Source organism: Schistocerca nitens, chromosome 8 (assembly GCF_023898315.1).
Source record: "Schistocerca nitens isolate TAMUIC-IGC-003100 chromosome 8, iqSchNite1.1, whole genome shotgun sequence".
NCBI classification, from domain to species: Eukaryota; Metazoa; Arthropoda; class Insecta; order Orthoptera; family Acrididae; genus Schistocerca; species Schistocerca nitens.
Genome location: NC_064621.1, coordinates 603,195,198 through 603,220,373, shown reverse-complemented (window position 1 = coordinate 603,220,373; position 25,176 = coordinate 603,195,198). Strand labels below are relative to the sequence as shown.

General features: G+C 40.3%; 1 protein-coding gene across 2 annotated transcripts in view; it reads left to right on the top strand.

Moving 5' to 3' along the window:
- Nucleotides 1-23,551, top strand: part of LOC126198484 (uncharacterized) — a 100,666-nt gene extending 77,115 nt beyond the window's left edge. For both annotated transcript variants that reach the window (XM_049934852.1, XM_049934851.1), the window contains exons 6-7: nucleotides 12,750-12,931; nucleotides 19,718-23,551. In XM_049934852.1, coding sequence (XP_049790809.1) covers nucleotides 12,750-12,931; nucleotides 19,718-19,895 — 360 coding nt within the window. In that variant the 3' untranslated portion in view covers nucleotides 19,896-23,551. The remainder of the gene's footprint in view (nucleotides 1-12,749; nucleotides 12,932-19,717) is intronic.
- The last annotated feature ends 1,625 nt before the right edge of the window (nucleotides 23,552-25,176 follow it).

The following is a 25,176-nucleotide window of genomic DNA, read 5'->3' as shown; positions in this document are numbered from 1 at the left end:
GCAGCTAGCTCTCAATGTAGAAAAATGTGAGTTAATGCGGATGAGTAGGAAAAACAAACCCATAATGTTCGGATATAGCATTAGAAGTGTCCTTAGAGTCCTGCTTGTGAACAGTCGCATCAGTTAAATATCTGGGCATAACATTGCAAAGCAAAATGAAATGGAATGACCGTGTGATGACTGTGGTAGGGATTGTGAATGGTCGATTTCTGTTTTTTTTTTTGGCAAATTTTAGGAAAGATTGGTTCATCTGTAAAGGAGTCCGCATTTGGATACTAGTATGATCTGTTCTTGAGTATTGCTAAAGTGTTTGGGATCCATACAAGGTCAGATTAAAGGAAGACATCAAAGCAATTCAGAGGTGAGCTGCTCGATTTGTTACTGATAGATTCTAACAGCAAGCAATTTTTAGCAACATACTTCGGGAACTCAAGTGGGAATCACTATAGGGAATGTGACATTCTTCTCGAGGAACACTATTAAGAAAATTTAGAGAACTGGCATTTGAAGCTGACTGCAGAACAGTTCTTCTGCTTCAGACATACAATGTGTGTAAGGACCACTGAGATAAGATAGGAGAAATATAGTCATTTTTCCCTCATTCTGTTTGCAAGTGGAACAGGAAAGGAAATAACTAGTGTTAGTAGTACAAGGTACCCTCTGCCATGCACCGTACATTGGCTTGCAGAGTATCTGTAGACTCAGAATGTGGATGTTTCCTTCAGTGATGTTATGTGGTGCCATGACAGTGTTAAATCCTGAGCTTTCTGGGGTCGCGGCTCGTGCCGTCACGCCACAGGTACATAGTGCTCCCACTAGATTTCGCACTTAGTCATTCATCTTCATCGAACACTGCAACTGTTTGGTAGCTGTGTTTCTGCCTAACTGCAGTCGCAAGCACAAACGGATGATAGCTGGGTGCAAAGCCTACTGTTATACCTCTGGCTCTGAGGCAAAAACATAAGGTGAAATTGCATAAAATATGCCAGTAAATGTATTTTGAACTATTGTGTGCTTACTGGACAAATTATTAATCTGACAAGAACACAGACTACAAATTTAGATGTTTTAAGATTTGTTTTCAATGTCAAGTGCAAGATGTTAAACATGAAACACACATCATGCAGGATAAGATAAAATTGCACTATAAATATCGCTGTTGTTATTTAGACAGTAAATCTGCTTGTGTGCTATGTCATGAGACTACAAACTTTACAGTCCAAAGTATTGTCAAAGTTATTTGTTCAGAAAAATATTGTCAAACAGATGCTTGTTTATAGTGAACTTTGCTACAGAAACAAGCTAAAAATGTGGGTGGATGGTGGGGGACTTGCTCACAGTATCAGTGTCAACAGCGAAAACAAACCAAAGCATGGTGTTGTGGATCATGATGAAACTTATATTGAAACTTTATGTTACCAGTAAGGATTGGGAGATACAGCCTTCATAAGTCCAGTGGCCGTATCCACAAAATTTCAAAGAAACATAGTCCATCAAAAAATCTGTTCATTGCCATACATGGTGGAATGATGTGTACCAGAAGTAAACTAATGCAGTCATGTAAAACTTTAAAACTTTGAAATACACTGTGAGCAAAGTGAAAAAGCAGACAAGTATTGTGATGCATCCCTCACAGAAGTCATCTAGTAGATTCTAGTACCTTAAAATTCAAAATGCTGAACTGTATCTATCAGAAGATCTCCTTGTCAACAGCAAATGCATCTTTTCTTGGGCATTCCTTATCTCCTCTACTTACTGCTAATTCCCACTAATTTCTTTTTATCTTCGAGCATACAAAATGGACCAGTATTATTGATGAAACTTCCTGACAGATTAAGCTGGTTTTAACGTGCAAAGAAGTTTTTCAGCCCATACTCCTCTGCAAAGTGAAAATTCATTCTGGAGTATTATTGATGTATGTAAGTCATTTCACGTGACTGTATAAATTTAATTTGCTTCATGTGACCCATAACTGAAAATTGGAAAATTATGATTCAATATTTGTTTATTCATAATTTCCACTTGATAAAAAATACAGAATTTAAATAGAACAAGAGGCTCAATTCTGACACTCTTCCAGTATGAGACTTCGACATTTCTATAGGTATGTCTTGTACTTGTGCGAATAGTTTTGTACTTGTGACACCTAAAACTATCTCATTTTCCAGGGTGTATACGACCCGGGAAATCTGGGAAAAATCTGTAAATTTTTTCGTCCGGGGAAACCCAGGAATTTTTCATTGCTTTAGCTTTCAGTTAAATTTTTGTAATTTTGAGTGGTAAGAATTTATTCTCTAGCAAAGGATGTTACTGTATTCTGCTACTGGAGAATGATACTGCACCAATAAAATATAAATGAGAGGGAAAAAAGTAATACTTTAGTGGGAAAGGAAATGCGCCGTTTACAACAACGAAACACCATGCACGCACAAGCGTCTGCAAATAGCAAAAATATGTCCAAGGCCTTAGGGTGAAGACTATGTAATACTTCATAACAATAAACTGCTTTTTATGAATGTGACGTCACAACTGTTTACATTAGGTTTGAAACTTCCTGGCAGATTAAAACTGTGTGCCCGACCGAGACTCGAACTCGGGACCTTTGCCTTTCGCGGGCAAGTGCTCTACCACTGAGCTACCGAAGCACGACTCACGCCCGGTACTCACAGCTTTACTTCTGCCAGTACCTCGTCTCCTACCTTCCAAACTTTACAGAAGCTCTCCTGCGAACCTTGCAGAACTAGCACTCCTGAAAGAAAGGATATTGCGGAGACATGGCTTAGCCACAGCCTGGGGGATGTTTCCAGAATGAGATTTTCACTCTGCAGCGGAGTGTGCGCTGATATGAAACTTCCTGGCAGATTAAAACTGTGTGCCCGACCGAGACTCGAACTCGGGACCTTTGCCTTTCGCGGGCAAGTGCTCTACCACTGAGCTACCGAAGCACGACTCACGCCCGGTACTCACAGCTTTACTTCTGCCAGTACCTCGTCTCCTACCTTCCAAACTTTACAGCTTCTGTAAAGTTTGGAAGGTAGGAGACGAGGTACTGGCAGAAGTAAAGCTGTGAGTACCGGGCGTGAGTCGTGCTTCGGTAGCTCAGTGGTAGAGCACTTGGCCGCGAAAGGCAAAGGTCCCGAGTTCGAGTCTCGGTCGGGCATACAGTTTTAATCTGCCAGGAAGTTTCATATCAGCGCACACTCCGCTGCAGAGTGAAAATCTCATTCTGGAAACATCCCCCAGGCTGTGGCTAAGCCATGTCTCCGCAATATCCTTTCTTTCAGGAGTGCTAGTTCTGCAAGGTTCGCAGGAGAGCTTCTGTAAAGTTTGGAAGGTAGGAGACGAGGTACTGGCAGAAGTAAAGCTGTGAGTACCGGGCGTGAGTCGTGCTTCGGTAGCTCAGTGGTAGAGCACTTGCCCGCGAAAGGCAAAGGTCCCGAGTTCGAGTCTCGGTCGGGCACACAGTTTTAATCTGCCAGGAAGTTTCATATCAGCGCACACTCCGCTGCAGAGTGAAAATCTCATTCTGGATACATTAGGTTTGTTTGACCAGTTGCCAGTTGGCTTATGTGCATGCACAGTTACTTGCGTATGAGTAGTACCTTCTCCCACTTCCCGCTGCATGAAGTGTGGCTGTTTGCTGTATCGGCAGTATCAGCAAGCAGCCAGATACTAACGAGAAAATTTTTTCTCGCTAGTTCCAACTGTTTGCTGAATTTCAAGTTCACATTTTCATCTTCTGCCATGAATGGCATTATGCCATAATAAAGAACCAAACATGAGATAGTGCAGTACTAGTACTCAAAGAAAATTTACAACCCAAAAACCACAATATGGGACCTACTTCATTCTGAATCTGGAAAAAACCAATGTGCATTTCAAGCCGAATTACGCATTTTAGTATGGTTTACGAAATTCCGATGCTCTTGGAGTATCTTCTGATGTCCTGTTTCTTTCATGGCATAATGTAAGCTCTCTTAGTGCTTTATACATACGAACATGTGGTGCTTCCTACACCACTGCAACTGTGCACATGCAATAATGCCTGTTTTCTGGTGCTCTCTGGCAACTGCTAAACCGAACCTATTTCTAACAGCTTCAGGATAGTATTGCAAAGTGTGGTTCGAAAAGCATTACTTTCAAAGTAAATTTCTTTTTATGCAAGATGAAGTATGTTGCATGTGAGAAAGTGGGATGAATTTCTTAAATCGCAGAGTGTTTAAAACTGAACACTTTGAGGACAAGCCACTTTCAAGAATTTCAAGCCCAGAAGACCAGACATTTATGTCATTATATTAAATTTACTGGCACATTTATGTGATGTATCTTAAAAGTATAACACAAGCAAAAATAGATCAATATTACGTGTGAAAGCTTAGCTTTTCTTGTAGCTGTACTATGTATATTAATGTAAACCACTAACTTTTGATCTTTGTGTGTTGGCGCTACGTAACAGTGACCTTGCTATTGGCTGACTATAACATGTGTCCTATGCTCTGAATATCTGCTGTCATCGGCTAGCGAGATCATGTGGCATGAGATACAACTGGCTTACAAAAGAACATCGCAATCTCCATTTCAATGCTCTGGAAACTTAACGTGCTGTGTTGGTGCAATTCGGATTTATATTTTCTTAATACGAAAATATGCAGCGTATATTATGTTGCTGCATATCAAAGGTCTTTCCAAAACTTCTCTCCTCCATTAGATTTTTATTATTATTTATGCTTTCATAGGGATTCAATATATTTTTTATTAATGACCATTTACATAAACAATCATTTAAAGAATGTCAAATAGCTACCTGGGGTGATTAGGTGAGAAACAAGGAACTCTTGCAGCTTTCATACTATATGTTCAGCTCGTGCAGGATAAATGACTGTGTCACATTTGAATATTTTGTAATATCATCTATAACTTTAAATATACATGTAGGATTCGAAATGTAGTCTGTAGTGTTCGCTGAAGCCGTCAGCTTTCATTTAATACTCTGTAAGGTGTGATTGTTGCAGTGGTTTAATTGTTATCAATTTTTGCTGTCCAGCATAATATTCATAATGAAAAATACTGAATGTAGAACCGTGCTTATAGCTGCAATGAGGACAATCTCATAGCTGCAATTTTTATCGTGTATTTTGTTTTATTGTGTAATGTTTATGAGGTCTGAAATGTAGTTTCCCTGAAAAAACAATATCTACATTATATTTTGTTCTCTGCAGTCACCGTTGTCTTTTTGTACCGCCTCACTTGTGCTTGTGACTCTTTGGAGTATTGAAGAAACAATTGCTGAGATGCAACCATGTGTTTGACATAAGCAGATCAAAGTTTTCATCCGTAGGAAATGGGGTGAAAAAACATCTTGGTCACACAATATTAATAGATTGCAAAAATCAAAGTTAGTACAACAGTATAAACAAGTTTTAGTGCCCTGTAGGAGTGTGGTAATACTTGGTCCTGTTTACTTTCCCTGAGCTATATTTCATTGATAGAAATTAATTACACAATTTCACTCAAGTTCCACAAAATCTACTCATACTGATGGGCTAAAAGTGATGACTGTCCATATCATCTGCAGCACAGGTCACACAAATGCAGTGTGATAATTACTTCCAAATGTGTTGCAGAACATTGTAACCCAGTGAGCTAACACATGATTACAGTTTGATTTAGTAAGGTCATGTACAGGCTTGTAGGTACTGGCAAAACAAACATTCTTTGTCCACTCAATACTGTATTATCCCAGGAGTGTGATCTAATTTTCTCGGAAGGCGTATATGGAGTGTAAGGGGGGGGGGGGGGGGGGTTAGAGATCAATCTGTGGCTTCTATGTGACACTTTCGTTTCCTTCTTTTGTCGTTTCTTCCTCTTCTTTTCCCTTCCCGTTGCTTCGACCCCCCCCCCCCCCCCCCCCGCCCAGTATGCAGGGCTCCGTGCACCAGGCCTGCATGCAGCCAACAACAGCAACATCACTGCAAGTCTCTAACTGATGGCTTGCGGCTTGGGATACCTCAAATGACTGTGCATATGTGAAATCTCTGCTAATCTAGGCTCCTCAAACTGAAGGGCACATTGTCGCACCTCCTTATCTGGAACCAAATGAATGATCATGTCTCTGACAATGGTGTCCGCAACATATATGTTCAAAAGAAAGTAACGCTGGTTTTCACAGAGGAGCGAAGTGGGGGTATCCACGATAAGCAGAAAGCCTTACGTATCTTCATGTTGACCAACTGGAACACCACGAAATATTGTCAGAACTGCTTCTCATAAGTGTCCTAGTCTTCCATGGATTTTATAGGGCGGGAACAGTGACTGAGCGTGGCTCAACATAGCCAACAACTGTTCCAATAAAGGCATAAGTGCCTGCCACTATTGCAGAAGTGACTGAAGTAAATCCACCAAGGAAGAGCCTAATGGCAGAAAAGCACAGAATCTGAAGCTCATGAAAATTCGTCCCTCAGTGTTGCCACTTGCGTTCTAACAAGGAGACATATAGGTGTAAAAAAGAGAGAATTTTTTGGGTCATGGAATGAAATCAAGTAGGATATAATGAAAGTAGTTTACACACCTCAAACATAGTTCATGACTGAGGGCCTGGAGACCCATCCATGTCCTTATAAAGATGTTATCCACATCAGATGGATAGTGCGGCGCACGCTTGGTGGACCTGGTAATTCTGGTCGGTGACTGAGGTGCCCGTGCTCCTGGTGGCCACCTCAGTAGTTGCAGGCTTGCCGTTGGAATGTTGGCCCACACTACACCCTGCAGTTGTGGCCGGACTTAGGTCTGCTGTGTGCTGTAGGCATAGTAACTGAGGGGTGACTACAGCATGCAGCCTTAACCTCATTCAACAGTTAACATTTTCTTCATCATTTTTCCTGCCTTTTATTACATTTGGCTGGTGATAGGCAGTTGCCTATTGTGATTAGACATTACTTATATTTATATTTCCTGTGTAGATTCCCTTCCTGTCACCACAAATGTTGTTTACCTCACAGGACGAAACCAGCATTTGCAATCTGTCTGTGAATTCTGTGTTCTGTATGTGTTTGCAACAACAGTTTGTGTTCTGTTTTTCTGGGGATGAAGATGGGGAACTAGCTGGATAACTGTCTAGACAATTGCGGAAAGCTCCAGTAGGTTGGGTTCTAGACAAGTTATTGAGAATCTGACATGAGCATTTGATCAAAGTCTGATGTGCATCCCTGTTTGATAAGTCAGTGTGCTACACATCAAGCTGTATTACCACACTTCTTGCATTTGATTAACTTTTACAGTGCAGGGCATAATGTTTCAGTAGAATGTGTGTGTGTGTGTGTGTGTGTGTGTGTGTGTGTGTGTGTGTGTGTGTGTGGGCTGCTAAATACTGCATTTTCGGGCAACAACAGTCATATTATGTGGCAGGTGTCATTAGACCACAGTTAATACTCATTTCATGTAATAATGAAAAAACTAGGCACTCATCTTTTTGTGTTTCCTACGCAGGTCTCGTCGTAAAATCATGGCTCAATCGTTGAAAATCTAGGTGGTTATGATTGATTCCAAGCTCGGATGCAAAGAGGCCTAGGTTTTATTCTGCTATATTCAAAAGTTTTGTAGATGCGCTTCACAAACCATTCTTGAAGATTACACTTTTACTGGACAATGGTGATGTAAAAAATAATCAGCACTCAGAATTTAAGTTACACTTCCTTTTAATTGCAATATCACGTAAACACAAAACATCACTTCACATTACAAAACATACTTGAAAACATCTTCCTCACAGTCACTGTTAAAGTTCACATTTCATAAGCGGACTACGTTATGCGTCTTTCCAACATGACGTCCAACACTTAACTTTTTCAAGGTCCGACTCTCTAACAACTTAACTACTAACAAACAATTGCTTACGCGCCCAAAAATCAGAGTTACAAGTACGTCAAAGATCATAGTGACAAAAGAAAGAATACACATAAGAATAATATCATTGCGATATAAACATACGATGTATCGCAAATGAAATCAAATCTGAATGTTGTCTCATAAATATGTTAAGCAGTTAACAGAAACACAGTAGAATATTACTGGTATCGAGAGGTTCAGATGAGGTGCTGTAATGGTTACGCAATTCAAGTACCATTACACAGGATGTGTTTAAGGCAATGATAAGGAGAAGCCTTGTGTGTAAATTAAATATACATGTTTCTCTTCAGCTTACAGGTCATATGCAGCTACAGCTTTATGAAGTAGGCACAAAGTTCTGATGTGCAAGCAGTTGTAACAGACAGTGGGCACTCTGAAGCCTATTTCCGAATTAACCTGTCACTTCCTGTCGATGTGGGCATTTGTAACTGTACAACTTGTTCAAGTACCATGTACATCAATGTTGAATTGACAAACTGCCTATTGGCTTCTGTCTCGGGTTCTTCGGCCGACGTTCATCTAATGATTTTTCTGACGTTGGTGAAGAACAGCTCAGTGACTTCCTAAGACACTTGAACAGCCTCCATGCCAACATAACATTTACCATGGAAGTAGAAAAGGACAAGAAACTGCCATTTCTAGATGTTCTGGTAACAAGGGACGGCGAAGATCTGGGACACAGCGTGTATCGAAAACCGACTCACACGGACCGATACCTGCACAAACTGTCAAACCACCACCCGAGCCAGAAAAGAGGCATGATTAGTACGCTCGTAACGAGAGCAGGACGAATATGTGAGCCGCAACACCTCAAACGAGAAATGCAACACCTGGAAACTGTCCTGAGGAGCAATGGTTACTCCACAAATTATATTAGAAGTGTAACAGAGCCCAAACCTCGGCGAAGTAAGGAACCGGAAAAAGAATTGTCGGGTACGGCCTTTCTGCCATACATTCCCAGAGTGACGGACAGAATCGGCCGTATAATGCACAAACATGGCGTAAAGACGATTTTCAAACCGACAAGGAAGATCAAAGAGTGTCTTAGATCGGCGAAGGAGAAAAGAGACCCACTTGCAATGTCGGGAATATACCGCATACCATGCACATGCGGAAAAGTTTATGTCGGAATGACTGGACGATCCATTAACACCAGGATCAAAGAGCATAAGCGACATTGCAGGTTGGGGCAGGTGGAGAAATCGGCCGTGGCAGAGCACGCACTGAATGAGACCGACCATGTAATAAAATTCGCCGACACGGAAGTTCTGGCTGTAGAGAAGCACTATCACACGCGCTTGTTCAGAGAAGCTGTAGAAATACAAAAACACGCGAACAGTTTGAACAAGAAAGAGGAAAGCCTTAAGGTCAACGGATCCTGGCTTCCCGTACTGCAGCGAACGACCGTCGCAGGTAGCAAGAGGAGAACCGCACCGGAAATGACCGCGGAGAAGCCCTCGGACGTTGGCGCGCCAGGTACATATAGCCTGCGCCCGCGAGCTCGGCTCCAGTTCACCACCGGCAATGGAGGGTGAAGCTTTGACAATGCCAGCCACTCGTGCTGGCGAAACGTCAGAAAAATCATTAGATGAACGTCGGCCGAAGAACCCGAGACAGAAGCCAATAGGCAGTTTGTCAACAAGTGGCCACGAAAGCCTCAACAATTTTGTAATGTTGAATTGTTTATTTATACTGTTAGTTAGCCACCAGTCGTTGCTACAGCAGCAGCAACAGTAGTACAGGAGAGTACAGTGATCATTTGTGTATTATTTTACAAGCTTCTAATTAGAAGTGTGACAAATTTAGTTATACCTGCATGCTTTGTAGTCTAATTCTTAAATTTTTGTGTATTTACTAATCACAGCTCTACATTTTAATAACTGTGTAGTGAAGAGTTCTGCTGTATTTAGTATGGGTATTGGCTGTGATTGTTGTGTTCAGATGCAAGCTGAGTTGGTGACCCTTCGTTCACACCTCCAGAAGGTGCTAGCTTTTGTCGTGCAGCTTGAGACTGTTGCCAATGGGCAGTACTGTTGGAGGCCAGACAAAGGGATCCAAGGAACGTCCTGCACATCCCACATGTCACTCGATTGGTCCACTACTGCAACCACCCTGCCCGCACTGAGGTTGATCCGTCACCTGTGGTCAAGTGGGTGGTTCTTCCAAGGTGTGGCAGGTAGTGAAGGACTTTGTAGGGGAACCAATTGAAAGGCCTCTCCAGTTCGTCTGAAAAATAGGTTTCAGGCACTGTGGATAATATACATCCTGAGCCAGATGCAGGCATTTAGCCTGTTGCAGAGGAACGCCCTTGACTTGCAAGATCCAGTCTTTCATGGAGGGTGGCATTACTGGTAGTTGGGAGCCCCATTGTTAGTTGGGTAATTGGACTCCTTAGAGATATGTCTATCAAGGAAGGGAAGAAGTCCAGTGTGCACTCTGTGTGCATACTGGGAAGAGTCATCCCAGATGTGGAACAGGTACTTCTGGATACCATGAAGAGCACAGGGTGCAGCCAACTGCTGATGGTGGATCACATCAGTATTAATTATGTGTATTGCTTTGAATTGGAAGAGATTCTGGTTTCCAGCAGCTAATTGAATTGGTAAATGCTGCCAGTCTCGCTTGTGAGTTGCACAACAAACCATCTGCACCATTGTCGACAGGCCCAATTGCAGGCATTTGGTGCAGAGCTGAGTTTAGGATCTAAATCACGGGCTCAGATGGTGTAGTTCTGCGTCATGTGCCATAGGGTGGTGTAATTTCGGGCTCTGCTGAACATGTCGGGGGGTCCATTACACACAGGAGACACCTATATGGGTATTGGGTTTTGTGTGGGTTGTACTGGGCAGTTTTTTAGGTTAGAAGGTCATGGGGAAAGTACAGAAAGGATGTCGGTGTCAAAGGGTGCAGGCCAAACACAAGAATAAGCATAGACCTAGAACCAGTGGTATTAACATTGTAAATTGTTGCAGATCACAAAGTAAATATTTTAGAATTCAAATCAGGGACAGCTATGAAAGCAACTTAAATCCCTTAAAATTGACATGGCCTGGTTCAGTTAGGCTACTTTCAGACGACTAAGGGCAATGAGCAATCTGCTTAATTACATACCCATATAGATGCCAATTTGCATTATGATTTTGGATCATGTACTGTGTTCGAACATTACGAATTTGCTCAAAGAAAACAATCTATGAAATGTGAGGAAAACAAAGCAAAGACTACACTTGGAATATGGAACAAATTTATGAAAGAGATTGCCCATACTATGCTCATTTGTCTTCTGGGTTATTGCTGTGTGCTATAGGATCCTTATCTGATAAGATTGGCAGAGGACATCAGAAAAGTGCAAAGAAGGACTTTTTGTATTGTATTGTCACAAAGTGGAGGAGCAGTTGTCATGGATACATGACTTGTGGTGGCAGTCGTTAAAACAAAGGTGTTTTTTATTCTGGTGAGGTCTTTTCGTGAAATTTCAATCACAGACTTTCTCCTCTGAATGTAAAAATATTTTGTTGGCGTTCACCTTCTTAAGTGACCATCTTGTAAACCATATTTTAATTATACATTTCAGCCTCAGGTCACACTGTGACATTATGTCTGTTTAGAATTCTTAGCTTAGCAAGTCATTATCATACGATTTGAATTCGTAATGTACTCAGATCATCTGATGAATTGTTAAGAATTCATTGTAAAATGTAATTAGTTTCTGTTTCATTTCCAAAGAAAACTATATTGTACTTGCGAAACATTTGAGCAAAGTGCAGTTATAATATAATCAAGGTGCACCTATTTTTGATAATCTGTCCACAAGCAGGCAGTGCTCTCAATTCTGATTGGCCTGTAGAAAACTACCATACCCACTAACAATTTCAGCTTTTCAAAATGTGATAGAATTAAGTGTGCTTTTAGATAAGATTGAATTTATTTATAATTGTATGTCATCAAAATTTTAGTTTTTTAAAGCATACAATTTAAGGTGGTCGTCTACCAATTCTTTGATTGCAGTAAGCAAATAAGTTTTCCCCACAGTTTAGTTGCAAGGACAGCTCCTGAGATGAGATGAAGCCAAAACCAATTTATGTACTAGTAGATGTTAAAACAGATTAAATGTTCCACTTTGAAAGTCAGTCTTACCACTGAAATATTAAACACACAAAACATAACAGTCATTGGAAACTCCACGTTGGAATGTCAGGAATATTAGGAATAGCGCAGACTGCTATTCGCTGTAAGGATGACACATTGAGTTGCAGAAGGCACAATGAAAAGACATTTGTGTGTGAAGTGTGCTTGCCTGTGTGTGTGTGTGTGTGTGTGTGTGTGTGTGTGTGTGTGTGTGAGAGAGAGAGAGAGAGAGAGATAGATTGATAGATAGAGAGAGAGAGAGAGTGCTTTTTATTTTGTGAAGAAGGTATTGGCCGAAAGCTATGATGTGTAATGGTCTTTTCGTTGTGCATGTCGGCAACTCAACATATAATCTTTACAGTGAGTAGCAATCTATCCTTTTCCTAATATTGTTGATATAACAGTGACCAATTGAATTACAGTGTTAACACACAGAAAGCCACTGAACACTCAATTACAGTCCAACAGCTCAAAGAATACATCATATGCAATACAATAGTATACATTATCTTATCCACCAGCCATCATTCTTGGTTGGTGTGGCATGTGTACATCTGCTTTCCTAGCCATGTGTGGACACTGCAGGCATTTAAAACAAAATAGTTTGTATTATGTTTGTTCTGTGGTTATATGTAACATTGAAATCGTCAACATCTTTTGCAGTTTCTTGCAGATTTATTGGTGCATTTTGTTGATCTGTGCTTATTATTCTGCAGGTACACAAAGCACTTGTTGAGGGTAAAATGGTACCCAGCATCAATTCAAAGCCATTCATATCCTCAGAGCTGCTAATGACGCTTTCTGACTTGGTGGCTCATTTCTTCCCAACTGTTTCCCTGGCCAGCTGCAGGCAGGTCTTACAAGATGTACTTGGATTGGACCTCTACCGTGGCAATAGGTATATGTTACCTTTGTTTCTAATGAGCGCTTCACAAAAGGGCTGACAAAACCTACATAACAGAAAAATATTTAGTGATAATAGTAGCTACTAACGCGAATTCTTTACAGACGAATGGAAAAACTGGTAGAAGCGGACCTCGGGGAAGATCAGTTTGGATTCCGTAAAAATGTTGGAACACGTGAGGCAATACTAACCTTACGACTTATCTTAGAAGAAAGATTAAGAAAAGGGAAACCTACGTTTCTAGCATTTGTAGACTTAGAGAAAGCTTTTGACAACGTTAACTGGAATACTCTCTTTCAAATTCTGAAGGTGGCAGGGGTAAAATACAGGGAGCGAAAGGCTATTTACAATTTGTACAGAAACCAGATGGCAGTTATAAGAGTCGAGGGGCATGAAAGGGAAGCAGTGGTTGGGAAAGGAGTGAGACAGGGTTGTAGCCTCTCCCCGATGTTATTCAATCTGTTTATTGAGCAAGCAGTAAAGCAAACAAAAGAAAAATTCGGAGTAGGTATTAAAATTCATGGAGAAGAAGTAAAAACTTTGAGGTTCGCCGATGACATTGTAATTCTGTCAGAGACAGCAAAGGACTTGGAAGAGCAGTTGAACGGAATGGACAGTGTCTTGAAAGGAGGATATAAGATGAACATCAACAAAAGCAAAACGAGGATAATGGAATGTAGTCAAATTAAATCGGGTGATGCTGAGGGGATTAGATTAGCAAATGAGACACTTAAAGTAGTAAAGGAGTTTTGTTATTTAGGGAGTAAAATAACTGATGATGGTCGAAGTAGAGAGGATATAAAATGTAGACTGGCAATGGCAAGGAAATCGTTTCTGAAGAAGAGAAATTTGTTAACATCGAGTATAGATTTAAGAGTCAGGAAGTCGTTTCTGAAAGTATTTGTATGGAGTGTAGCCACGTATGGAAGTGAAACATGGACGATAACCAGTTTGGACAAGAAGAGAATAGAAGCTTTCGAAATGTGGTGCTACAGAAGAATGCTGAAGATAAGGTGGGTAGATCACGTAACTAATGAGGAGGTATTGAATAGGATTGGGGAGAAGAGAAGTTTGTGGCACAACTTGACTAGAAGAAGGGATCGGTTGGTAGGACATGTTTTGAGGCATCAAGGGATCACAAATTTAGCATTGGAGGGCAGCGTGGAGGGTAAAAATCGTAGAGGGAGACCAAGAGATGAATACACTAAGCAGATTCAGAAGGATGTAGGTTGCAGTAGGTACTGGGAGATGAAGAAGCTTGCACAGGATAGAGTAGCATGGAGAGCTGCATCAAACCAGTCTCAGGACTGAAGACCACAACAACAACAACAGCAGTAGCTACTGTATCTGAGCATCAAATGCATACCTGTACAATATTGGGGGAACTGTTTGTTGTAGTTGTATGAATATCATCGCTCTGTTCTTTTTATGGGTATATTACGTAAAATGAATTTCTTTATTATTGTAAATCAGTGCGTAGATTAAATATACTTCGGAGAATACTGAAGCATAAATAATGTTTTCAGCAACTTCTTCTCTTTCAGTTCACTAACATCACTACCACTATCATCATTGTAAGATATGACTGTGTTCAACATTGCCTTAAGCACATTTCTTGCAGTTCAGTTTACAGTAGTGCTGTATTATGTAATTTTAATCTATGGTATACCAGTCTGCTTATGAACGTCAGGTGTTAACACCCAACGGTGTTGTGTTTTTTCAGGTTTTTATTGTTATTTGCATTTTTGACTGCTTTGTTCAGGTCCAGTTTCATTGATTCAAGCTACTCCCTCCACCGCATCATATACACCAACCTTGGCCTACTCCCCCCCCCCCCCCCTGTGGCCAACAATCCCCCTCGGCCTGCTCCCCACCCCTCGGCCTGCTCCCCACCCCTCGGCCTGCTCCCCACCCCTCGGCCTGCTCCCCACCCCTCGGCCTGCTCCCCACCCCTCGGCCTGCTCCCCACCCCCTCAGCCTGCTCCCCACCCCCTCGGCCTGCTCCCCACCCCCTCGGCCTGCTCCCCACCCCCTCGGCACGCTCCCACCCCTCCACTCGGCCCGCTCCCGCCCCTCCACTCGGCCCGCTCCCGCCCCTCCACTCGGCCCGCTCCCGCCCCTCCACTCGGCCCGCTCCCGCCCCTCCACCCGCATGTCGAAAACAGATGTCATTATTTGAAATACATGTCAAAATATGGATTGTCTCTGCCCACATGTACTTTTGAAGAAATAGAAGTAAATGTTGTGAAGGAAATTCCATGTTGTGACTTTCAAAGGTGTTTTGCAACAAGCACTCTCTATAGTTCATGTAAATTATGTGGTATATGTCAGTTGTTTTCTGTTACTGTTCACCAGTAGTTTGTGACCAAGTGGGTAAATGTCGGACAAAATCCAAAGGTCTGTTGTTGCATCTTCAAACAGTCCTAGAGATGTGAAAAATGTGCAAATCCACCAGGGTTTTGAGTCCACGTTGAAGTATAGTTCCCCTGTATCTGATGGATAATTAAGGTCAAACGTTGGAGGAAGATGAGGGCATAGCACCAGCAATAAAACAACCATTCGTGGTAAAGTATTGTGTTCAAACCAACGTTTTTACTGTAAATTGTAGTGCCATTGTGATACCCGTTAAACAAATATTGTCAGTGAAGTAAGTGGGACAATTAGAATAACTGCATATATTAAAGAGGATTGAGAAAAAATTCTAAAAAAGACTTCAACATGGCTGTGAAAGAGGGCACAAAGTAAACATCGGTACAAAACAAATTCTTTAGTGCAGTGTTTGACTTGGTAGACTTTCTTTTGGAAGGGTTTTTAGAATGTTTTTGCCTCCCAGTGTTCATGTTTCTCAATGCATGTGTCGTGCAATGTCTGTAGTTATGTCACTTGTTGATTTTCACAATTACTATGTAAAAGGAAACACTCCATATCATATATTGCATATTTTGAATGTAGATAACTGATTACAGTAAAACAAGTATCAGTCCCAGTTCGTAGTTCCTCTTCTTGAACTCTATGTTTTGGTTATTAGCTTAGAAGATTTTAGTTTTATTGACAATGGAACAGACCTCTATCATTCCAATCAGCTATTTTTAATTTTCAGTATGTGTCAGACATGACACAGAGTCCAATTAAAACAAGTAATTCATGTTGTTGCGGTCTTCAGTCCTGAGACTGGTTTGATGCAGCTCTCCCTGCTACTCTATCCTGTGCAAGCTGCTTCATCTCCCAGTACCTACTGCAACCTACATCCTTCTGAATCTGCTTGGTGTATTCATCTCTTGGTCTCCCTCTAAGATTTTTACCCTCCACGCTGCCCTCCAGTACTAAATTGGTGATCCCTTGATGCCTCAGAACATGTCCTACCAACCGATCCCTTCTTCTAGTCAAGTTGTGCCACAAACTGCTCTTCTCCCCAATCCTATTCAACACCTCCTCATTAGTTATGTGATCTACCATCTAATGTTCAGCATTCTTCTGTAGCACCACATTTCGATAGCTTCTGTTCTCTTCTTGTCTAAACTATTTATCGTCCATGTTTCACTTCCATACATGGCTACACTCCATACAAATACTTTCAGAGACGACTTCCTGACACTTAAATCTATACTCAGTGTTAACAAATTTCTCTTCTTCAGAAACGATTTCCTTGCCATTGCCAGTCTACATTTTATATCCTCTCTACTTCGACCATCATCAGTTATTTTGGTCCCCAAATAGCAAAACTCCTTTACTACTTTAAGTGTCTCATTTCCTAATCTAATACCCTCAACATCACCCGACTTCATTTGACTACATTCCATTATCCTCGTTTTGCTTTTGTTGATGTTCATCTTATATCCTCCCTTCAAGACACTATCCATTCCGTTCAACTACTCTTCCAAGTCCTTTGCTGTCTGTGACAGAATTACAATGTCATCGGCCAACCTCAAAGTTTTTACTTCTTCTCCATGGATTTTAATACCTACTCCGAATTTTTCTTTTGTTTCCTTCACTGCTTGCTCAATATACAGATTGAATAACATCGGTGAGAGGCTACAACCCTGTCTCATTCCCTTCCCAACCACTGCTTCCCTTTCATGCCCCTCAACTCTTATAACTGCCATTTGGTTTCTATACAAATTGTAAATAGCCTTTCGCTCCCTATATTTTACCCCTGCCACCTTCAGAATTTGAAAGAGAGTATTCCAGTCAACATTGTCTAAAACTTTCTCTAAGTCTACAAATGCTAGAATCGTAGGTTTGCCTTTCCTTAATCTAGCTTCTAAGATAAGCCGTAGGGTCAGTATTGCCTCACGTGTTCCAATATTTTTACGGAATCCAAACTGATCTTCCCCAAGGTCGGCTTCTACTAGTTTTTCCATTCGTCTGTAAAGAATTCGCGTTAGTATTTTGCAGCCGTGACTTATTAAACTGATAGTTCGGTAATTTTCACATTTGTCAACACCTGCTTTCTTTGGGATTGGAATTATTATATTCTTCTTGAAGTCTGAGGGTATTTCGCCTGTCTCATACATCTTGCTCACCAGAAGGTAGAGTTTTGTCAGGACTGGCTCTCCCAAGGCCATCAGTAGTTCCAATGGAATGTTGTCTACTCCCGGGGCCTTGTTTCGACTCAGGTCTTTCAGTGCTCTGTCAAACTCTTCACGCAGTATCATATCTCCCATTTCATCTTCATCCTCTTCGATTTCCATAATATTATCCTCAAGTACATCGCCCTTGTATAGACCCTCTATATACTCCTTCCACCATTCTGCTTTCCTTTCTTTGCTTAGAACTGGGTTTCCATCTGAGTTCTTGATATTCATACAAGTGGTTCTCTTTTCTCCAAAGGTCTCTTTAATTTTCCTGTAGGCAGTATCTATCTTACCCCTAGTGAGATAAGCCTCTACATCCTTACATTTGTCCTCTAGCCATCCCTGCTTAGCCATTTTGCACTTCCTGTCAATCTCATTTTTGAGACGTTTGTATTCTTTTTTGCCTGCTTCATTTAATGCATTTTTATATTTCCTCCTTTCATCAATTAAATTCAATATTTCTTCTGTTGCCCAAGGATTTCTACTAGCCCTCATCTTTTTACCTACTTAATCCTCTACTGCCTTCACTATTTCATCTCTCAAAGCTACCCATTCTTCTTCTACTGTATTTCTTTCCCCCATTCTTGTCAATCATTCCCCAATGCTCTCCCTGAAGCTCTCTTCAACCTCTGGTTCTTTCAGTTTATCCAGGTCCCATTTCCTTAATTTCCCAACTTTTTGCAGTTTCTTCAGTTTTAGTCTACAGTTCATAACCAATAGATTGTGGCCAGAGTCCACATCTGCCCCTGGAAATGTCTTACAATTTAAAACCTGGTTCCTAAATCCCTGTCTTACCATTATATAATCTATCTGATACCTCTTAGTATCTCCAGGGTTTTTCCATGTAGACAACCTTCTTTCATGATTCTTGAACCAAGTGTTAGCTATGAGTAAGTTATGCTCTGCGCAAAATCCTATCAGGCGGCTTCCTCTTTCATTACTTACCCCCAATCCATATTCACCTACTACGTTTCCTTCTCTCCCTTTTCCTACTACCGAATTCCAGTCACCCATGACTATTAAATTTTCGTCTGACTTCACTATCTGAATAATTTCTTTTATTTCATCATACATTTCTTCAATTTCTTAGTCATCTGCAGAGCTAGTTGGCATATAAACTTTTACTACTGTAGTAGGCGTGGGCTTTGTGTCTATCTTGGCCACAATAATGCGTTCACTATGCTGTTTGTAGTAGCTTACTCGCATTCCTATTTTTTTTATTCATTATTAAACCTGCTCCTGCATTACCCCTATTTGACTTTGTATTTATAACCCTGTATTCGCCTGACCAAAAGTCTTGTTCCTCCTGCCACCGAACTTCACTAATTCCCACTATATCTAACTTTAACCTATCCATTTCCCTTTTTAAATTTTCTAACCTACCTGCCCGATTAAGGGATCTGACATTCCACGCTCCGATCCGTAGAACGCCAGTTTTCTTTCTCCTGATAATGACGTCCTCTTGAGTAGTCCTGGCCCGGAGATCCGAATGGGGGACTATTTTACCTCCGAAATATTTTACGCAAGAGGATGTCATCATCATTTAACGATACAGTAGAGCTGCATGCCCTCGGGAAAAATTACGGCTGTATTTCCCCCTTGCTGTCAACCATTCGCAGTACTAGCACAGCAAGGCCGTTTTGGTTATTGTTACAAGGCCAGATCAGTCAATCATCCAGACTGTTGCCCCTGCAACTACTGAAAAGGCTGCTGCCCCTCTTCAGGAACCACGCGTTTGTCTGGCCTCTCAACAGATACCCCTCCGTTGTGGTTGCACCTACGGTACGGCTATCTGTATCGCTGAGGCACGCAAGCCTCCCCACCAACGGCAAGGTCCATGGTTCATGGGGGGGAAGTAATTCATGTAGAATGAAAATTAAAAGTAAAACTGAGTTGAAACTTCGGTATTCTCATTAGGCCATCCAAGCCTCCAACCCAAATTCAGTGGGTGAACATTGTATCTGAAATGTTAGGGTAAGACTGCAGATTCGATTCCCGGTCCAGCACACGGCCTTCTGAGATGAATCAAGATTAGTGCTTCTAGGTTCCTACCCCTATTCTCTCCTGCCATCCCTCACCTGTGAAGGGAGGGAGTAGCGGGGATAATATAATGTGAAATTTTATTAATATCAGAAATGTTGTGCAGTTCACGTAAAAAATATATTTTTTTAATAGTATATTGACAAAAGCATAATTTCAATTGCAGGCAACAGATGATGATACTTCGTGAAGCTGGGAAGTGCCAGTCTGTCAACGACATTCTGCCTCTGGTGCATTTACGTGACGTGATACAGTACATGCCCCAGATGAAGTACATGTTCAGCCGCATGAACGCCAACCCCAGCAGTGAGGAGAGCGCCAGCAAGCGGCAGCGCACCAGCTAGGGCACAGCGTGGCCCTGTGTGGCCACACCGTCAGTGCCGTGGCAGATGCCAGCTGCTGGCTTCGGCTGGCCTCAGCACTACGGCCTTTAGTTCCCACTGCCCTGCATGCAACATGGGAAATGCCGTACAATTCGTCTGTGGTGATAGACTGTACAGTTGTCCGTTGTTAACACTCGGCATTTAAGTTATGTGCAGTTGAGCACCACTGAAAAGTGTCCTGTCGTTGACGATACAAGATGATTTTTGTCTGTAGATGAATGTTAAGTTTTCACTGTCTGTTTTTCTGAGAACGTGGACGCTACAGTTGAAGCAAAATGAGAAGTGAAAAATGGGCTGGTCCTTCATTTAAAGAGACGTTACTGATACACACCTATACGACCACCTTGTTCTTCTACAATGGGCAGAGAGACTTACAAAGTGCAATATCTTCTCTCCCTGATGCAGAGGTGCAGTGATACATGTGGTGCATAGCTTTTTAAATGTTTGCCAGCCAGCTTTCCCATCTGTCAGAATAGTTATGGATCACTTCTCTTCCCTGCATTTATAATGTGCATCACATTTTCCTACGTGAAAAGCTGCCACGATTTTCTATAAACCACCACTATGACTTCAAAGGATAAAACATAACCGAAGACTGAAAATGTGTTACACTTGAAATTAAGTGTAACAACATATAGAATTATTGTTTGTTGTTTGTTGCTAGTGTGAAGTCATTTTTGCTTATATAGCTGTCTGAAGCTGTTAAGAGTATTTTATCTATTTGTAGCTTTCTTTTTCATTGATCACAGTGACAAATTTCACAAATTGCAGAAAATGTAGCTATGTTGATTTCATTACTGAATTTTTGTACTGATTCCAGGCTAGTGTATATCGTAAGTCATATGTGGTGGTGATGTTACTGGTGGATTTGTTTACTGTAGTAGAGTATTTTTTACTGTGATAGACTGACTTGTTGTTTACAGTCAGAGGAATGTAACATAGCGGTGTAGATGACCCGTGTGCATTCCACATTAATTTACTGCCATCATAATGCGAAAATGTCACATCATGAAAAAAATGTTGATGACCTATATGGTCGTTCTGTACATATATGTCCATACGGATTGATTCTTATGGCCATGCAAATACAAAATTGCATTTTGTTTTGCATATTGCGTAACATTATCTTGTACAGAAAACCGATAATCATTGTTTGTAATATATGTATTTATTTTCATTCTTTGTACATACCAAGATAATTACATGTAATTAATTCAGCATTAAATGCAAAATCATTCATAAATGTGATAATCAATACTTCTTATTGAATATATAAATAATTTGAAAAATGTAAATATTGCTTACTTTTTACTAACAGTAATTCTGACTCGAGGCAGCTGAAGCAGGTCATGAATAAGTATAGCTGACACAAGCACTGATACAGTTTATTGTAATGTGAAAGCTAATTACATCATATTTCCGTAGCTCTTTCCTTGTCCTCCTTGTTTCTTTAACGGTTTTCCTCCTGCTAGCCCCTCCCTTCCTCCGCCACCCCTCCTCTTCTCTCTCTCTCTCTCTCTCTCTCTCTCTCTCTCTCTCACACACACACACACACACACACACACACACACATACACACACACACACACACAGTGAGAGGAGGAGAGGGTCAGTTTCCATCCAGATACTGTTGGCATGCAACATTTACTTGAAATGTTCATTTGGTTATGTTTTGCAAGATCTGATAGCATTAGCACCTTGTAGAGTAAGGTTATTTATTCTGTTTATCTTTGCCCCCATAAACAGAAACTTGAACCGAACCAAAACATGGAATGATAGCATTTATGGGCTCATTGCAGCTTAGCATTTAGTTACTTTCTGTTTGGATCCATGTATTTATATAAAACAGTGCAACATCAGTCATTTTATGTAACACATCATTTATCAGTTTGTAGCCCTTGTTGTGGTAAGTGTGCCAGTGTACTAGATTTTTTCCCATACTCGCAAGTACAGTGAAGCCTCGAAAGATTAATTTTTACAGATATAGAATGCTAGTTGGTTGATACATGTATGGTGGTGGGAGGGAGGGAGCCACTGAAAAATATAAGTCCCCAGTAAATTTAACTTGTATCTGAAATTGTCCTGTATAATGAAACACTTCATATTTTTCTCCCCCTGTGCACTTGAGTGTTAGCTGATTATGCACTCCATTGAAATATGTTGGAGCTATTTGTCTGTCTGTCTCTGTTTCCCTCTTTCCTCACTTGTAAAATGGTAAATTTGTAGAGTTGACCCACGTCATTGCTAATAGTGAATGAATCAAAAAAAGTAGAACACGAAAACAACAGTGACAACTGAAATTATGGAGCCTGAAAGTCTCTGAATGGTAATGAATGTATGATGGCAAGAGAAAAATTACAAACTGGAATGATGATAAAAAGTACAAAATGTGAGCAAAAGTCATGGACAAATTGGAAAAAGTTCTTGTCAGATGTAACAACTTCAGTAAGTAGTAAGAGATGTATGCTAATAACCCTACTCATGTTTCTGTAAAAGCTACATGGCTAGAATTTTGTGTGGATGATTCACTGAAGTAAGTTACTTTCTACAGTACTATATCAACAGCTGTTTTATTGTTTTTCTGTGTTGTTAATTTTTTTCAGTCAAGCGTGTACCAAATAATCAATTATGATAGAACATTGTTTCGGATGTGATCTTTTGCATGCTGGCCACTATCCTGCAGTTAAAGTAAATAATTTTATAGGGTGTAAAACTGTCTGTCCACTAATAACATTTACATAATTAATTCTGACATATTATGAAATATCTTTTGTTGTAGCTACTTGTAAGTGATACATGGTATTCATATTCTCATGACATCAGTTATGGACTGATTACACACAAACAACTCATTGCTATATGTTTATTTCTGATTATACATTTCTTCCCACAGGAAAAGGTTACTTCACTTGTGTTGTAAAATTCCTGATGCTATGCTCAATACATAAATTGACATAGCATGCTAATCAGATTGTTAGATGTTGATTGACATGGTAGTCATAAAAAACAGTACATTATTATAAGTCACAGCACTTTATTGCATTCCGTTGTCTGTGGTCAGAATATGTAACAGTAACACCAACTGATTAGTCCATTATCGAGCCAGAGTGCTTCAGAGAAACTTTTTTTTTTTTGTTTTATTGTTGAAGTGTTTTGTAATTCATCATTGTGAAAACTTAAATGCTTCCTGTAACTGCAGCAAGGGATATTAATGTATTGAAAAATTTTACATTTGTGTGGGTAGAGCGCGGGCCTCCTGATTTTTATGTACAGTTGAATTTTCTATGAAAATTGTTTATTCCAGCTCTGCAGAGAAATTGCGGGATAGTTACAAGAAAGAGAAAAGAACCATTCCCATCTCCTCTCTCCAGTCTTCTTCTCACATAGTGAGAAGCAGGAAAACAAATGTAAAAGTTGCTGCCAGAGGAAAATCTAGATAAAACTTGTAGTTTACTTTATAAATATGAGTGACTGCTTAATTCATTTTAACCATTAACATTCTCACTATACAGAAGTATTGTAAAGTGAAAGTAAAGTTCCTGATTATGACCAAAATATTTGGACTGTCAAGACAAAATAGAATGATGTAAGTGTAGGAGAACTCTTACATGTGAAATTCCTTTTTGTATAATTAAAAGAATTCAAATGTATGGAGTTGTATTGTGAATTCATTTCATTTGGAACATTGTTAATTTCAATTATACCCATTAGAATAGTTATCAGGATCATATGGCGACCCTTGAGAAAATTGTGTTATTGTAACAATGTGAAGAATATTATTATGGTGGTAATGAAATACTGTTTTCAGTCTGATACCACACCAAAACCAGTGCTATGAAAAATTCATTGTGTTACTTGTTCCTTTATTGATCAGTGTGCTCTATTTGTCACATAAGTTGTTATGTTGCAGTAATAAGTTGTGGGAGGGAAAATGAAGTGTGTGTGTTACATGATGTAGTTTCCTCTGCAAAGTTGTGTGTAGAGTGATTCTTATACATGCACTGCCATTGTGATGAATATTGGTAAACATTTTGTTTACCTGTACCAGTCTTTCATTTTGTGTTCAGATGTTAGGAATGTGGTTAACGGTATCTTATGTCAGTACTTAATGTGACAGTTAGCAGTACCAAGTCATAAAAAGTACAGCTCTGTTGTGCACATTGACAAGTCTCCAGAATTGAATACATTCCAATAATGATATTTACACTGAACAATACAAAGGGAACCAAATTTCCCTCCTATAATGACTGTTAATTATACATTCCAGGAGAAAACTCCAGCCTTTCTCTATTTAGGGTATTGTGTGAGAAAGCAAAGCCTTGAGTGTTTGAAATTAAAGTTTTCTATTTTGACATGGGTGTAAGCTAGTGTCTAGAAAAACAAGCTCCTTTTTTATTGCTAAAGGAAAATTGACAACTTCATTGTCTTGCCGGGGTTTTTGATTGTAATTACCACCAATGCACACGTGGTTGACCCCAGACTTGCAGCATCTCTAGTGAGGATGTCAGTCCTGCAATTAAGTTACTGCCACTTAGGACCAGGTAAACCATACCTAATAGTGAAAGCTACACTCCTCCTCAGCCGGCCGGTGTAGCCATGTGGTTCTAGGTGCTACAGTCTGGAACCGCGTGACCGCTACCGTCGCAGGTTCGAATCCTGCCTCGGGCGTGGATGTGTGTGATGTCCTTAGGTTAGTTAGGTTTAAGAAGTTCTAAGTTCTAGGTGACTGATGACCACAGATGTTAAGTCCCATAGTGCTCAGAGCCATTTTACGCTCCTCCTCCTCTGTGATCATCGTAAACATAGTCTCCTCACATGAAAATGTCTTGATGTGTAATAAAAGATCCAGCATAATGGACATTGCCTAACAAAAAATAGTTAAGTACAAAATATTCATAATTGATACTTTAAATATTAAATACATCATTAGCACATCTTTTAGCCACAAATAAATATTGTGTGATTTCAGTGATCCCCAATACACACAAAGCCAACAGTTAATCTATTGGAGATACAAAACGGTGCGCACTTACTACAGTGTGAAAGATTCATTGGGGAATATATTATATAATTCACCAGCAGAAAACTGAAAAGTTTGTTCACAATGTTTTCACAAAATACTCTAATTTTTTTGTGAATGTTTATTGTGTAATTCATCTAACAGAAGTTCTTATCATTTGCAATATTATTGTCTTCCTGTACTGGTGCTAAACAATGACAGTTGACAGTCCATGCGATGTTA